Raw genomic sequence first — 17,926 nt, 5'->3', positions numbered from 1 at the left:
TATCCCTTCTGCCTGCACAGCCTCCCCTCCCCTGCTTGTGTGGATGGTTTACTGCAGATTTGATGGTGCTGAGCAGGCTCGTCTGATTGAAGGCTTGTGGCCAGGGGCGCATCTGTGGGGCCGCGGAGAGAGACATCTCTGTCCACGGCTGCGTCTGTCCTCTGCCCTGTGCTTGTGAATGGACTGCACTCCCTCCGTGCTTTTCTACAGTTGCTCTGAGTCATTTGTGGAAGAAGATGGCGGACAGGGCTGAGATGTTTTCCCTATCCACTTTCCATTCCCTCTCTCCTCCTGGTTGCAGGTAAGAGCTTACATGTAGAGCGACAGTGGGGGGATGATGGGGGACAATGCACACGGTTGATGAGTGGAGTAAATGACAGCAAGATGATGATGTCTGCGTTTTGTTGAATGCAACAAAACGCAGATTTAATACCATGGATATTGAATCTGCGTTTTGTCTCATATATATGTGTTACCAACCTGCTGCTACCTGCTGCTACCTCCCTGTGCGCCAATGGGTGCTGCAGCTGATCATGGTCAGTTGTTTGAAAGACAGCGTTCCATATTGTTAATTATGAAGAAAATAGATGACAAATGATGGATCTTAAACTGTCGCGTCAGGCAGCCGCCTTGCGCATTCTCTGTGTGAGGCCCACGCCCTGTTGAGTGCAACCAGACAAGGGCATGTTGCTGAACAATGATTTACGGAAGTCCTACTGATGTTGTTTGAAACGGTGTGACCTCTGCAATACACAATATTAAATGGTGTATTGCAGATGGTAATCTACTGCTGTTACCAGAAATCAATAACGTGTGCTGCATTAGTGTGGCAGCTAGTATTTTTATCCAAGGTTCTTTATTTGTTGCTGCAATATTCAGATCTGCCTTGCTTTGAGGCGTATAGGAATATGTTGTCGAAACATGATAGCTATCCTTGTATTTCTATTTAATTTCCATATGCAATAATGGCCTGTCTATATTGCTGCTGATGCAAGGCCTTCCTCAAATCCCATAGTCTATAATGCCACATTTCATTGTCCCTGTGTCTGCCTCCACATGTCCAATGTCCTTACAGAATGCAATCACATTAGCAAGCCAGGTCCCAGTGGATTTTATATCCACAACATGCACCAATAGGGGGATTTAGTTACACACTGAAGCTTCATCTCATGGACAGATCATATCAGATCAATAGACTGGATTTTTTGCATGACTACCAATGACCTTAGTTCAAAGCACAGAGCCAGGCTTTGGCCATTACATCAATATTTTAAATTGCACATTAGCTGGAGCTAGCTTATCTTTATTTATCTTTTATTTATCAAAGAAATAATAGCAATAACTATTTTCTTTCTTCTGTCACTGACTCCAAAGTCTTGCTCTCATTAATTCAATGAGTTTGGTACTAATTAATTGCATTCTAATGAATTAAATTACTTTTGTTTGCATTCAAGACACATTATTTGTGTTTATTGTGGGTCAACTATGAATCATCGATTTCAGACTGTGAAATACTAATAATGTACTTCTACGAAATATTACAGTGTTCGGTGGTGTGATGGTGTGGGACAGTAATCTGCCTTACATAACCTTAACACTGTTTCCAATGGGCAACATAATCCGTAAGGGAGCCTGCCTTTCTCTCTTGAGCTTCAGAAATGTATGAAGGACTATAATTTCTCCTGCACCGATGGATCCCTCTCTCTCCACTATAAATACAAAGCTCAAAGAATACATATCAGTCTGTATAGCAAAATGATGCATTTTACAGTTGATGTAACATTTCATTTATGTTGGGAAGAGACTATGTGAGTAAATCCCCTCCAACATAAACAGAGATATGAACATGATCTGAAATGTCTCTTGTATTTTCTCCTCAGTTTCTGTTTAGAAAAAAAAGTAAGAGAAGTCAACTCGAGATGCAACAAACATTCTTAACCATCCAGATCTGGTCTTACTTGGTATGCTGAATGATGAATCCCACTTGATCATAAATTGGAGGCTTGTGGTTGTTTATTAGCATATGTAACGCCCCCTAAAACCCTACATAAGGGAAGGTGTTGTGCCGTGTGTAAATACTCTGGCACATGCCCAAGAATTAGAGAGATGCCACCAAAAGAAAAGCTTTAAGAAAAACATCTGCAGTAGTGACTTTAGATAGTGTTAAATAAAATTACACAAAGTAAACATGTGATTTTCCAGAGCGTCAGTATTGGCACTACAGAAAATAAAAAATAAAAAAGCAATATGTAAGCCATTCAGAAGAGTGTTTGGGATCCATTTTGGATCTGGTTGGTTAAATGTGTATAACTTCAACACATCGCTGACCAGCTCTTCACCACTTGAATTTTCAATTTACAAAACATTTACATTATCTGGTTATTGTCTGGTTCTGTCAGTCATATGTTTAAGGTTTTTTTTAGATACAAAGTTATTTCTTCACCTTTTATTCATCTTAATCAATTTGTTCATTCCAATACAACATATTTGAAAAATTGCAACAATTGCCTGGTTACAGCCTCTCAAATGTGGGTATTTTCTGGTTTTCCTAGTCTTCTGTGACAATAAAATAATTTTATTTAGATTGTCAACTGTTGATTAGACAAGCAAGACATTTGAAGCCATTGCTTTGGGCTCTAGGAAACGACGAGAGACATTTTTCACTTCTTTCTGAGTAATGATCAATAAATCAAATAATTGTCAGATTACTGATATCAATAATGGAAATAAACTTGACTTGCAGCCCTTGATTAAAAAATGGATTTGAAAGGTTTTGGATAGGATTTTATTATACAACTTGATAACATATTTAAAGATCTGATATAATTCTGTCAAACCTCAGTTGTATTCCTTCATAGTACATCGATATTTTGAAAACTAGACTACTAAAACATTTCCAGAAAGCGTCCTTCTGATGTTTAGCAGTTGATATTCTACTTTTGCCCTCTGACTCTTAGAGTGTTGTTTGAGTGGTGGGTATGGTTACCATGGGGTAAGACGCTTAAATCAAATACAGATTCATTTTAGCTTAAGCTTTCCATTCCTGCCTCCCTCCTGCTGTATTTCTCTCTCTCTCTCCCTCTCTCTCTCTCCTGCTTTCACTATTTACGCAGTCCATGAGGTTTGTTTTCCATCAAAATGACTCCAGTGATCGTTTCCCATCAGCAGAATTAGCTTTACACCAGATGGCTTCATGAATTCAAACACAACCAAATCAACTTAAAATCACCAGCGCTGAGCAAACCGATGCATGATCTCCAGCTTTGGTTCAAAGATGGCGTAATCTGCAGGTTTGGATGTGACAGACAACAGAAAGTGCTTCATTAGGTTAAATGTATGACTCATGTGTATGTGTTTGTGTGTGTGTGTGTGTGTGTCTCACTGAAGTTTGATGTAAGGTAAAAAGCCTGGGAAATGGATCTTGTTAATGAGTCAGTATAAACCACATCAGATGTCCTTGGCTTTTGAAGATAATGATGTTACGGGGAAGCAGGAACTGATGGTTGAAAGGCAGCTTAATTACACTGGCTTTTTCCTTTCTTCTCATATTCTTATTTTGGTCTTTTTTTTTTTTGACTATGGACATCTGTTATTACAAATTATTATAATATATATATATATATATATATATATATATATATATATATATATATATATATATATAAGTTAAGATGACAGTGTGCTGGTTTGACTATTTCCGGTCTGCACTTTGCTGATTGTTTATTTGTTGTCTACTGTTGTTGCTTGTTGTTGTTTGTTATGTCTGACGTCCTATGTTGCACCACCCACCACGCTAAGTTCCTTGTAGGTGTAAACCTACTTGGCTATTAAAAGTTTCTGATTCTAATTCTGATATTAGAGACGGCTGAGAATAACGGTTTGTACAAATGTGGGCTGGATAGATTGTTTGAGCCTGAGAACAGCAGGCAGAAAATTAAAAGAAGGAGCATACCTGCAGACACACAGAGATGGGAGCAAAACCTTAGCAGTGGTGGGTGTGCTATTGCAGCAACATGACCGGCACCAGTGAATGGTAATTTTGTGCTGACTTGATTCTCATTTTGCTCAGCATATCACTTTCTAGAAGAGGTAGAGACTGATGTGATACAGGTCTTTTTTTCTGCACCAGGGTGAAGAGTGGTATGAGTGGTAAGCCTCAGCTTCACATCCTAATTATTGAGAATGATCACAAGCAGTGCTGGAGTGAATGCAAGGGATGTCACAGTGTGCTGTCGGATAAGCAGCGGGCTGTACACAACATGGTATGACAGGAACTGCACACTCACTTGGATGCTGTCTAAACATCACGCAGAAACATGGACATGACATGTTGACACTGCAGTAGTGGATGCATCTCACCAAATCAAAATCAGACAGAGTATTTCAGAAAGGGACATAAACCATTCAAGAGAAAATAACTGGTTTGTATGTGCATGTATATGAAGTGTATGTTTGTTTGCGTATTTGGACAGTGGGTGTTTTCCCTCTGCAGCTATTTAATTGACACACATTCTTAGGTTTTGCAGTTTAGGGGAAATGGGGCCACACGCTGTTGTGACGTGCATTGCAGATCTACAGGAGAACTCCAACACTAAGCAGATGAGCACACAAACAAAATGGAGTCTGGGAATACAGCATAATAGAGAGCAACAGAGGACACCAGAAAAGGCAAAAGACAAATGTCAGACAATAATGAAGGCCCAGTTCATCCACATTTTCTCAATGACCTTTTGGGATGTGTAGCCACACATTTGTGATGTGAGTTTTTGTAATCCAGGTTTTTTGATATCTGGTTGAGATTTCTGCCTCCACTCCAGTACAGCGGAAGAAAATGGAATTTAGTTAGTGGAGCTACACTTCCCTTCACAACATTGAAAAAGGTATTTGAAAAATATGAACATCTTTTAAGTAAACACTATGAAGATTTTGAATTGGAAATACGGCAGTTTATACTTCTTTCTAAAATGATATTAACAATGTGTTGTGCGGATTGTGGCTCAAAGGTGTACTGCAGAAATAAATTTGGATGGAAGAATTCAAATATATTATGTTCAAATAATCAAATATATTTGGTTACCATATTGCAATCTCCTGTGACCCACCTGTGTGTCCCGACCTAATCATTGGGAATGACTGCTCTACAGCTTGTGCTATGCATTTTACCTGGAGTGGCAGGTTGCTTCATGCCATGAAGCAAACAAAGATTTGTATTTCTCCTGTGCACTTAAACCTTTTGAATTCAACATGTCTACATGATTCTCTTATTCCTCCCTCCTTGTCTAGCTGAACTATTCCTCCATAACTCCCCAAGCCTTCATCCAGAAACAGAACATAGGACTTTGCTCCACTTGTGTGGTGGTGACATCCGCCTTGGATACAACTATACCGATGTTGTGTAATCACACCCACATACACATCTACACGTACAAATACAGCTTCCCTGAAGGCTTGGATGGGTAAGGAGCTCATTAGTGACCTTATTTCTCCAGGTTTGGTTAAGACATATATTTTGACAGATGGGAAGGTAGTTTTGGTGGCTCGTCTGCTTGTGTGTGCGTTCATTTGGAACGGTCTTGAAGCCTTAGTCATAAACCTACAGACTGCCCCCAGAGTTTACACCACTTTCATGTTGTCATGAATGTGAAGAAATAATATAATAACACATTGTTGTCTCACAATGTCTGGCACAAGTAACCTCGCAATGGCACCAGTGCCATAAGGTAACTCAAGTCTATTTAACGCTATATAATCTATTTTACGAAGACCTTTTTCATCTCAAATAATATTTATCATGATTTAATCACAGTTTATGTGTAGCAAAAACAAGCACTCAAAATCTCAGTTTTAATTAGAGCAGCACAATTAAAATATTTATTATTGAATTGCAATATAGCCGTCAGCAATTTTCAAATCATAGGAGGTGCAATATTTGGAAAGTCGAACTGTGTGTCAAAATACCATTTACATTAAATATTGTTGTCCTGCGCACACATTAAAATATAATTATTTGGTACAGATCCTCAAAAAATCACACCATAATGATAAGTTTTTCATTGACAATGAGAACCATGCTGTACAAATTATTATTCCTTTTCATATTGCAAATATCAGTCAAAATAATAGCAATGGAATATGTTTTTATCCATAATTTTAGCTATATATCATAATGAGTCCCAGGATTGAAGGACATTTAAAAAGGCCACCAGTTTTCGGAATTAATTAGACACAAAGGGACAGAAGCTCAAGGTTAATAATAAAGGGCGGGAAACCCCTTTGATGACCCTCAGCACAGGAGATGTGCTGTGACGATAATAAGTGTTCATTTATAAAGATTAAATATTAAAACACTTGTATTTTAACTTTTATTCTGCTTGAGAATTATGCAATTTTAATTCTTTTCTGTTTTAAATATACAAATCCAACTAAATCTGTACACCAATTTGAGGATGTACAATAAAAGACGTGCTTTGTCTTTGTATAATGCTGCATAACAATATATCCCAGAACAGATGTTTTAGATGAACCAAAGCCTCACGTTCTTGGCACGGTTTGAGGGGACACGGATCAGGATGACGGTCAGGTTAGGTTACGCTGAGGAAACTTAGACAGCTTCAGCAAAGCCGAGACTGTTGTTGATGCGGTCATAGATGGAGTAGTACTCTCTGAGGAACACATCTCCAAAGATCCACAGGGGCTGGCCATCCCGAGAGGGAAGGTATGTGGGGGCGATGTCCACTGAGCAGAACTGGTATCCATTCTGGTAGTGCTGGAGGTGGAGACGGGAGATTGGAATTGTTTATAAAGTTGCACGCACACAAACAAATACAAAAAAAGGGTATGTTATGCATGCATGTGGTAACTTACCTGACTGATGTAAGCAGAAGGAGTCAGAGGGAAAGACACGCCGCTGATAATAAAGCTGAAAGTTGGCAGGTTGTCGAGCTGGCTGCAGTCCACCATGTACTAGAAATCGAGACAATGAAGAGATAATGTTTGAGAGCGACAGAAACTCAGACCAAAACAAACTGGCCCAATTTGTAGAATGTTTGATAACATTCATGCTTCTTCTCTTTTCTTGTACAGGTTTGTTTTGTGACCTTGACCTCCACTGCTCAAAATGACCTTTAAAAGGTGCAGCCTGTGGAAAGAACTGTATCTTTATGAGGATTAATAAGGGTGACTCAGTGTGAGCATGTTTGTCTGTCTATCCATTTGTCTCACCCGTCCATACTGGTTCTGCTGAGCTCCAATGGCCTGCATGATGGAACCCAGAAACTGGCTTGGGGCCGTCAGTGTGGAGGTTCCAGTGTCCACAATGGACTGGCAGCCCTGAGAGCACCAGGTGGTGACTTCATCATTGATCTTGAATCTGCAATGCACCACATATGCCAAGAGTTTTTGTTTTTTCCTGCAGTCTTAATAGAACAAAAAAAGGACCACTAATCAAGGCAGCAATACTCAGTAGTTATCAGAAGATCATTAGACATTTCATGTTGATGAAATGTTGAAAAGCACCAACCCATCAACACCAATCTGCCAGTAGGTTTCAGAGGTCACAGAGGTCCAGTGGATCTGGCCCTTGTACATGCTGTTGTCCACTCCTCCAAAAGAGAGCACACTGCCCTGCTGTCCTCTATACCAGACAACAAAACAAAACGTATCAGCTCTCCGGGTGGACATACAGTAACATCTGAGGCCGTGTGTCCATACTGTATATTTTACAGCACTGAATAGAAGTCTTGTGGCAGTTATACCTGGATAGATAGAAAGCGAATATGTTTACACTCAGCAGGTTTTGATTAATCATGTTGTCCATGACAGGCGTTGCTCCTCCAGCTGATATGCTTGGGTAGGACAGGCCGAGGATGCCGTCAAACTTTGCCACCTCAAAGACCTGACCAGGCTCGTTTGTGCTCAGACCGATCTCCTGGTTATGGATCACAATCCCGCCAACCTATGGTTCAAAAACCCAGCAATACGATGAGTAAGATGCCAATTCATAGACTGTTTTCGTTGTCAAGCCTCAGCCTATATGATTGTAGACAGCGTCTATAAAAATGTATATTTTATTGTATTTTTCGCTAATTTAACACTTAATACACACATAAAAAGCTGCTGCACTTTAGATTTTTGTGTATGGGCACTTTCTTTGGCCACACCAGTGTGAGACATCACTAATTAGGGTGATTTTGAAAATGTCTGCTTTCTGGCAATTCTCTGTCTTCCTAAAACAAGTCCAGTCTAGTGTTAACAGATGTACTTGGTTTGTTTGGTGGGTTTGACTCACATTGACAGTGTCATATCCTAAGACTCCATAGAGGCTTCCAGCTCCGTAGGGCAGGTAGATGGACTGTCCCTTGCGGGAGTAGGTAGAGGACTGCTGAGGGTTGAACTTTGTGTGTGCGTCTGTGAATCGCACATCGTACATTGGGATTATCCCTGGAGCCATTTCCACAAACATGTCCTCATGCCTTGCAGAGACATTCAAATATATCACTTGGTTGTAGAAATCCTCGGCTGAATTTAGATTTTAACTTACTTTACTTACCAACAGAATGAAAATGCGTAGTGGCATGACTGTAATTACGCTAGAACTCTAAATCCCATGTATGTACAGTATCTAATCTCTTGTAAATAGGATGACTAGTTCTGCACGCTTGGCCTATATCAGCTTTAAGTCCTCAGGAGGAGTTCATCACATGCAAATATGTTCTGAAAAGTGTGACAAATAAGGGATTTTGTCGTGAACAGCCTGTTAGTTTGTACTCACTGCAGGCCTGAGTGTTGCAGTAGACAGAGTCCACCCACAGGTTGGCAGAGCCAGTGTCAAACAGCACTTGGAAGGACTGGGGGGGTGTTCCAATACTGATGGCGCCATAGTAGGTGGTCTGGGGAAGACATTGAGGTAAAGAAAGAGAGAAACAGAATATAACAAACCCATCAGCCAATGCCGTGAATAGTATGTAAAACTGCCGTAAACCTAGGATTTCTTACATCAGCGTAGTTATTGATGTACATGTTGGCAGAGCCAGCAAACTCATCAGCCTGGTACTTGAGAGCCGGATCCTGGTAAGGCAGCTCGATTCCTTTTTCTCTCAGGGCCTCACGCATGGACTTGTGCTTCTGCAGAGGGATCCTGAGGAAGGAGAAGGCAAAATGACAAGGAATTTGACTTCCGATGACTTACACTTTCAGTCACTTTAGCAGTAAATCTTCAAAAGTAGGATTTAGATCTGTGATACAATATATATATATTTATCACATAACAGGAAATTTTAAATCACAGAGATATAATGTCCTTACTTGATGATTCCCTCTGCGAGCACCACACAGACCAAAACAGCAACAAGGCACTTCATGATCCCTCTTGAACACTCCTGAATGGATGCACCTCTACTTGGATCTGAACAGTCTTTATATACACAATGTTTATCAGCTAGAGCGTTATCAAAACTTCAGTCATATCAGCTCAGGCAGGGTGACCCCTAAAGCCTTTCTCTTAGAAGCTACATACTTGACATCTCACATTAATTAAATATACACAACCCCCTGTTATTGTAACACTCCACACACACAGCCAAAGACCTCCTAACCAAATATATTATAGAACAAGGGCATAATAAGATGTTATTCATTTGGGTATATCTGATGGAATATTCTAATGGCCTCATTGAATAACTCATCTGAGTATTTGAATTTGTCTCTTTAAGTAAAGTACTTAATTCTTATTCTAATAGCTGAATATTGCCTGTTCTAGACGAAAATCAATAAGTTATGGAGGAATCGGATTTAAATAAATAAATAAATAATTATGATGAATGTGTGTGAATTGTTGTTTACGAAAATATATGCCGAGTACTGAACTCTGACTTAGCATTTTGTAATAAGCCCTCCTTAGTTGCCAACAAAAAAATGTCTACAAACTGTTGAAAATCCTCAACTTGCATCTTTTGTACATTTTCTATCCAATTAGATAATATATATCAACAGCAAGGTCAAAGTTAATAGCTTGTGTCTAACGGTAATTTTCCGTAAGGAAAAATAAGGAGTTATATAAAGGCTTCAGTATCAGTAGCAGCTTAACCACACCGTTTTATCAAAACCGGTTCAGCTTAATATTGTTTACCTTTTGATAACTTTTTTTCCTTTGTTAAGCTGTAGGACATGCAGCTTATAAAACTGTGTGTGTGCTTCGACTGAATTAATTGACCAAAGGCTTTTAACAGGCATAGTTACTCTTGATCTCTGCCATAATTAGCTTTGTACTTTCCCTGAATCAGTAGCACCTTGTACATTAAAGCAGACTAGTAGCAGGGGGGGGGGGGGGGGGGGGGGGGGGGCGCTCTGATTACAGTGACTCTTTCATGACCCCCTTTTGTTACACTTTTAGATGCATCAACACGTCCTCATTTTCTCCATGGCACCAATGACATTGTGTTTACAGGACCCTATATGACTGTGTGATGTAAGCTCACATCCATACATAATATGCACTGTCCATTTCTTTGAAGCAAAGCTGCAATGCAGCATTTCCTTCAACACACAGCGAGCTAACTGCTGTAATGAGAGCAGCTCATTGAAGAAACATATACACCTCCCTGCGTGTGATGCCGAAGTTCAGAAACTCAGGTGCAAGAGGCAACTGACAACGATTCGCTGACAACTCTGTTAATACCATTCAAATCTTGTTTGATCAAATTGAGCCAACTTTATTTGAAATATTGGCATTTAATCGCAGTACTTTATGTGTTGCTGTTGTCATTCAGCACCTCTGATTATGTGTCTCATCTTGTTAGTGTGGATTGTAATAAGGGAACGTGGGTGTGTGGCTGCTTCTGTCCAGTATATGTGACTGGGGCGCAGGTAGACAGCGACAGTCCACGAGTTAGAAGAGTGTCTCAGTGTGTGGGCATCATTTAATGAGAAATTCCTCTCTAGAGTGTTCACCGATGAAACAGGAATATTGCCGGTACAGAACATGTAGTGAATGTACTGTCTCTCATGTGTTTCCAGGCCAGCCCACGACATCAGCTTGGAGGAGTTTGATGATGAAGATCTCTCTGAAATTACAGATGACTGTGGGATCGGACTCAACTATGACTCTGATCCATATGAGAAGGTGAGCCCCTCCTTTGTTTTTATGTTATTAATTCAATTTGACCGTTGCTCGCATCTTTTGTGATAACGCAAACGGACGTGAGTACAGTGCATGTTGTTTTACTGTTTGCAAACTGTGAATAGTGTATGACTTGTAAACCTTTTGGAATGATGGATTTTTTTCTGTCTTGCTCCTCTAAGGTTGCTTTGAGGAAATTCTTATAACACAGTAGTTCATTAATGCATCAATCTGCAGGTAATACAAGCAGAAAATGGCAAGCGTAGGAGCAAGCTTTAGTCAGAATGAGCTGAAAAGTGTGATGTATTTAATCCTTGTGCCTCACTATGGATTTTTTTTTTTTTTTTCAGTTTTCATTTCATGATCATTTTATCTGTGGTAATGCAAATGTAATACAATTTGATACGGTTGTGAGTTTTCTTTAAATTTGAGAAGTTTAACCTCGGCTTCTATAATAAGTCTATAATAAACCGTTTAGCCAAAACACACTCTCCTTAAGGACAAAAATGTCCCCATTGAAACCTAATCTCACATCCATTACAGTATAACAGTGTACTTTATATTATCTCAGACTTTTAATATAGAGCTCTGGCTTCAACATTTTAGTGTTACTAGTTTCCACCATAGAGTAAAATAAGGTAAGAGGTTATTGGAAGGTAACAACTTGAATGGTTTTAATACTTAGAAGCCTTACAACTTTGAAGGGTAATATGACTAATACTAAAGCAATAATAGGCATTTTAAAAGGACTATAAATTAGCAACTATGTATCTTTTCATTTAAATAGTCACATCATCTCAAAACCTGGGATTTAAAAGGGTGAACATTCTGAAAATTAATAAATGTTCGGTTGTTATGATCAGTGCTAATGTTAGTTTAAAAAATTAACTCGTCAAAGTGGAGAATAATATTGATATATTGTATTTTTATAGCCATTTAACTAGAGGACACATTTGTCTTCTGAGATACCAAGAGTGTGTTTTTCTAAATCTGACACTGAGCAAAATACAAACAAAAACAATGTTGTTGCTAATTGACATTGACATGTCCTATCCTCTGATAATTGTCCTCTAAAAGATCCAGGATGAATTTTGTACATTGAAACAAATTAACACATAATTCAGACAGGGATTTAAAGGGTTAAAATCCCTAACATATACAAACACTTGGTATTTATGTTTGTTTGAAAGATTTAACACAGTGAAAGTGGACAATAATATTAATATATATGTTATGGCTGTTTTTTGACAGAATTTGTTGTCATTTATAATAATAATAATAATCCATTTAATTTATATAGCGCTGTTCGTGGTACTCAAAGACACTTTACATAACATAATTATAACATCCTAAAAGCTAAAAAAATAAGAATAACAAAAATTATAGGTAAAACTAATAGGGACTTTGTTAGTTGCTCGGACCCTAATAAATAAAAATAATAAGAACAGAGCAAACAATCACACAGTTCTGAACAGGTGGGTTTTGATTTGCGATTTGAATATGGAAAGATCAGTGCAGTCTCGGATGAGTTTTGGGGAGAGAGTTCCAGAGGGAGGGGGCAGATATGGAGAAGGCTCTGTCACCCCACGTCCGGTGCTTGGTCCTATGTGGGATGGACAGGAGATCGGCATCAGAGGAGCGGAGCCGACGGGATGGAGTGTGGTGGTGGAGCAGGTCGGTGAGGTAGGAGGGGGCCTGACTATGGAGGGCTTTGTGAGTGAGGAGAAGGATTTTGTAGTAGATCCGTTGTGGGACGGGGAGCCAGTGAAGGTTCTGGAGAACAGGGGTGGGTGAGCAGGCGAGTTCTGGATGTATTGGAGTTTGTTTAGGATTTTGGAAGATGTGCCATAAAGAATACTATTGCAATAGTCGATTCTGGCGTGGATTAAAGTTTCAGCAGCAGATGAGGAAAGTGATGGGCAGAGACAGGCAATGTTTTTTAGGTGGAAGAAGGCAGATTTGTTTGATGTGAAGTTCAAATAAGAGGTTGCTGTCAAACATGACTCCGAGGTTGCGGATTTGTGAGGAGGGAGACAGAGTGGAGTTGTTGATGGTGAGGCAGAAGTTGTGACTGGTTTTGGTGAGAGATTTGGGGCCGATGATGATCATATCCAATTTATCAGTTTAGTTTGAGAAAATTGGTTTGCATCCATGATTCAATGTCAGTGAGGCAGTTGGTCAGCGTGGAGTGAGTAGTAGGGTTAATGGCGGAGAGGTAGAGCTGGACATCATCAGCGTAGCAGTGGAAGAGGAGACTGTGATGACGTATAATGTTTCCAAGCGGGAGCAGGTAGAGGATGAATAGAAGAGGACCAAGCACCGAACCTTGGGGGACGCCCTGAGACAGAGGAGCAGTGGAGGAGGTGCAGTTGTTAATGCTGATGAATTGTTGTCTGTTTGTTAGATATGATTTGAGCCAGGAGAGAGCAGTTCCGTTGATGTTGAGGGACGATTCGAGGCGGGAGAGAAGGATGTTGTGGTTGATGGTGTCGAAGGCTGCAGTAAGATCCAGGAGAAGGAGAATGTTGAGGTGGCCAGAGTCTGAGGAGAGGAGGAGGTCATTGGTGACTTTGAGAAGGGCTGTTTCGGTGCTGTGCTGTGAGCGGAAACCAGATTGAAATGGCTCGAACAGATCGTTGGAAAGATGCGTTCCAGTATTTTGAAGGGAAGATTTGAGATGGGCCGGAAATTGCTCATGGTCTCAGGGTCGAGCCCAGGTTTCTTGAGGATGGGGGTGACAGCAGCCAGTTTAAGTGTGTCGGGGACTGAGCCGGAGTTGAGGGAGGAGTTAATTATTGCTACGATGAGTGGAGCAATGGCTGGGAGACATTCCTTGGTGAGAGTAGATGGTATAGGATCCAGGATACAGGTGGAGCTTCTCATTCCTGTTGTGAAGGAAGAGAACTCCAAAAGGGACACAGGGGAGAACTGAGAAAGGGGCTGAGGGGTGAATATGGGGAGGGCTGGTGGAGAGATGGAAAGAGCGGGTGAGGTGTTCAGGTTGCTGTAAATTATGTCAATTTTTGTCTTATGCAAGCCTCTGTAGCTCAGGGTTTTTTATCAAAGCTACCAGCACTCACAGTCTGTGATGACTGCAGTAAGCCTTGTATACCATATTATAATACCAGGGACAAAATGAGAAACATGCATGGCTTTAGTGAACAGAAGGAAGCGTTCTCCATGTACTCTGATGATCAGATCATCATAATACATACTGGATCTGAGCAAATCGCAAACATTCATGAAACTCCTCGGCATATAATACATATTCTAAGTAGCACTTCCAAGCATCCTAATCAACGTACTGTGTTATCAAGTGTATGCAAATAATTGAGTCATTAGCTGTATCAACCCACATGTCCGACAAGCTTAGACCTTAATTACACAATTTCCAAGAACTATTATCTCATATCCTCTCTCTCTCCCTCTCTCTCTCTCTCTCTCTCTCTATAAATGTTTTATGGTGGTGGCGTGGAGCCACAGCTGCAGCAGAGGGTGGGTGACCCAGTGCAGTTTGCTGCTATGCAGAGACAACCTCCTTCCCTCCCTTCCTCCTTCCCTCCCTCCCTCCCATGTGTCTTCCCTTCCCTCCCTGCTATGCAGAGTGTTGCTCAGAGACAGAGCTCAGATTCCCTCCTCCCTTGTTCTCTACCACCTCTCCACTCCCTTTCCCCCTGAAAGCTTTGTGCCACTTTCTCTCTCTCTCTCTCTCTCTCATTCTGCCGAAGTGACTGGGAACGGGGATTTAGCTCAGGGATGGTTGGGTTTAAGCTCTGTGCTAGATATTTAGCTTCTTCCACTTTAATCCACCAACAAAATCAGTGGCCTCTGCCTCCTCCTCCCTCCCTCCCTCCTTCCCTTATGCACACAAACAAAGCAGACACATCAGCAAAGGCCCTGACTGCTCTCTTCACAAACAAGAAAGCACAGAGCAGATATAGTGTCTGTCCTTGTTACATTACATCATTGCCCAGGGGAAGTAATCTTGCTGACATGGGATGGATAGGACACACCCAGTTGCCCTCTGAAAGTGTGCTTGTACAACAGAGATAGAAAGGCGAGACAGAGAATTGTGTGCGAGTATTTCACATGGTATTTGATTTTGCCTGCATCAGTAGGGTGGGGGACACTCTGTCAGCTCATCAGCAGCAGCAGTCCCTCCCTTGTGTGCCACGCTCTGCTAATGAGAAGAGAGGCATCTGGTATTTAAGTCAGTATGGTTCAGCCATGTCTTTGATGTTTAGGAAGACCAGCCAAACTAAACAGTGAGATTATTCTCCGGCCCCAATCCCCAGCTTTGATTAATTCTAATTCACCATGGCGTTCAGGTCTTAATCTACATAACCCTTTAGATCAGTACATTGTGACAGGAGTGCACACACAAACACAACAAAAAACAATAGAATCACACACATGATGCCTTAAGATAGCTTATCCTACCATCCTGAGCAGAAGGCAGGCATTTAAAAATCCTTGACATGGGTTTGTTTTCACTGTCTGATTTTATATCTCTAAAGAAATGGTAATTGCTGGCCAAATGCCAAAATGCTATTGCATTTTTGGCTTCAGCGTTCCTTTCTCCATGATGTCAGAGGGGATTAGGTTTGACAATGTGTTTTCAACTGTGTGATTTGTTTTTTTTCCTGATCTTTCATTTTTTTTTCAACCAAGCATATCAACATAATAAGCAGAGAGACCACAACAGAGGGAGCCCCTCCCCCTTTTGTCTCTGAATTTTTCCTCTCTAAGTCCTACATAAACACACACTAACAAACACACACACACACACGCCCTGCTGCTTTCGGCTGCACCTCGCCCCTGATTCTTAACTTCCTGTCTCTCTCACATCCATCTATGTCTCTCCAGAGCCCTGGTTGAACCATGAGTGCATGCATAATTCAGTATGTGACAGAGCGATGGTGTCTGTGTCTCAGCTGTGGAGCTCGTTTGAATTGTGGAAATTGAGAGATACATTGATAGATGGAGGTCATCACTCGCTAATCCACATCTGTCTCCTGCATAAAACTGACCAAGATGAGGAGCCACATTTGGTAAATGGGCTTTGCATGGACGCACATGCACCCACACACAGACACAATTTATAGTATCATTGTACAAACAAAACAAATGTAGGAGATATATTAGGGACAATAGTGATTGTGAATGGTATAACTACATTTATGATCAGGATGTAAGCTAAATGAAGACATATATGTAGTAAATATTAAGTAATCTCCATGTTCCCATTATTGAGTGATCCAAGACTAATGGCTTTGCAGGTGTGTTCAGATACAATCATGCTAAAGATTGACAAATAACTGACTGCAACATGATCCCAGCCAACGGATAACTCTCGCAAATCTGCAGTATTTGGGCAGCATTGTATTCATGGTTATTTATGGCCTTTGCCGGGATGTTTTGCACCTCCGCTAGACCCTTCCTGTTTCTGTTCAGCCTGTTAGATCTTACAGTAAAAGGCAATTTTATTCTCAGACTCCACTGAGATTTACGAGTCCCTGGAGTGCACTTCATTTGCAAAGCATGCGCTCAGATTGTTTCTCTCATCCATCCATCCAAGTTTTTCTCCGTCAGCTTGTATGCTCAGTAAGCAAGATGGCCCTGCAGTTCAACCCGGAGCCTCTCATCTCTCCAGTGAGGACAGTGCTGTATAGTGGAGCTGCCATCTCACTATATGCAGCAGCAGAAGCAGTAGTATAGAATTAACCATTAGCCTGCTGTCGGCTAATTAGAGATCAAAAGGGTGTCTGCCCTCTCCTTTTTCTGTTAGCGATCTCTTTGCCAACTGACCAGCATGAGACACTATTGAGATCAGAAATGACTGTATAATTATTAGTCATAAGTAAAGCTCTTAAACAAACACAAGTGTGTTTATGACTGTGGAGCAGTACAGTTTGTATGGATTTGGGCGTGTCTCTGTATGATACAAGGAATACCATTTACACTTTAGAACAATTACATTTCTATTGACTGCAGTTGCGCTCTCCAATGCTTCCTTCTGTGTGTGTAAGAGGACTAAACTCCTTCCCTGCCAGCTGGAGAGTATGACTGCATAAGTCTGCTGGCTGACAGAGGAGGTACAGTCAGGGGTGGATGGGATCCTTGGGAACTGGAGACCATGTGGATTGCTTCTCGCCAACACACAACTCTTACATATAGTTCTCTTTTTTTCTTTAAGTGCGCATGCCTGCCTGTCAGGTGGCCTCCTGGATGTCTCCTGACAGTGCAGATTATTCTTCCAAGCAGACGTGGCATTTTCACAACTGATGGATGTCAGAGTTAAAGGTCACATATCCCAGTGAAGGATTATAATGGGCAGTGCCGTAATGGAAACACATGAGTCCCCCCTGCAGAATAACCCTGAGAGGGCCCCCCCCACCCCCCCATATGTAAGGGATAATGTATTGTCCGGTGGTCATTATCCAAAGATAAACGAACAGGACCCAAGCTTTTCTTTTGAGGGAAATTTATTCAATCAGAAAAAACAGCTCAAACAGAGAACAAATGTATTCCAACAGAAACAAAACATATGCTAGGGCCTATCAAACAGCTCAAACAGAACATATGTTACAACAACATAACAAGTATGCCTACATATAGTCGATACACCGGTAGGCTACTTTCTACAGGTTTGCATTTGAATACACATGTGCGCGTCTTTTAGCAAATCTGTGTGCAAAGTCTTTAACCACGCTCTTTACATCTAAACTGCGCGCACGTTTATTCTCTATGCTAAGGATGGCCAGACCGGACAGCCTCTCTTGTGACATGGAGCTTCTGAGATATGTTTTG

The 17,926-nt window shown here is 40.9% G+C and overlaps 2 protein-coding genes across 2 annotated transcripts in view; one reads left to right on the top strand and one right to left on the bottom strand.

The window, feature by feature from the left end:
* The first annotated feature begins 236 nt into the window (after positions 1–236).
* The window catches only part of mapk8ip2 (mitogen-activated protein kinase 8 interacting protein 2), a 29,043-nt gene continuing 11,353 nt past the window's right edge, over positions 237–17,926 (top strand). The window contains exons 1-2 of the mRNA XM_034535351.1: positions 237–301; positions 11,014–11,119. Coding sequence (XP_034391242.1) covers positions 237–301; positions 11,014–11,119 — 171 coding nt within the window. The remainder of the gene's footprint in view (positions 302–11,013; positions 11,120–17,926) is intronic.
* On the bottom strand, positions 6,602–9,359 carry LOC117732419 (gastricsin-like). The gene is made up of 9 exons (XM_034535352.1): positions 9,304–9,359; positions 8,995–9,136; positions 8,771–8,888; positions 8,288–8,406; positions 7,755–7,954; positions 7,520–7,633; positions 7,222–7,369; positions 6,865–6,963; positions 6,602–6,766 (listed from the first exon to the last, which is right to left on the bottom strand). The coding sequence occupies exons 1-9, from the start codon at positions 9,357–9,359 to the stop codon at positions 6,602–6,604; spliced, it is 1,161 nt and encodes a 386-aa protein (XP_034391243.1).

Source organism: Cyclopterus lumpus, chromosome 6 (genome assembly GCF_009769545.1).
Source record: "Cyclopterus lumpus isolate fCycLum1 chromosome 6, fCycLum1.pri, whole genome shotgun sequence".
Classification (NCBI taxonomy): Eukaryota; Metazoa; Chordata; class Actinopteri; order Perciformes; family Cyclopteridae; genus Cyclopterus; species Cyclopterus lumpus.
The sequence above is the reverse complement of the archived record's forward strand: the minus strand, read 5'-3'. Positions and strand labels throughout refer to the sequence as shown.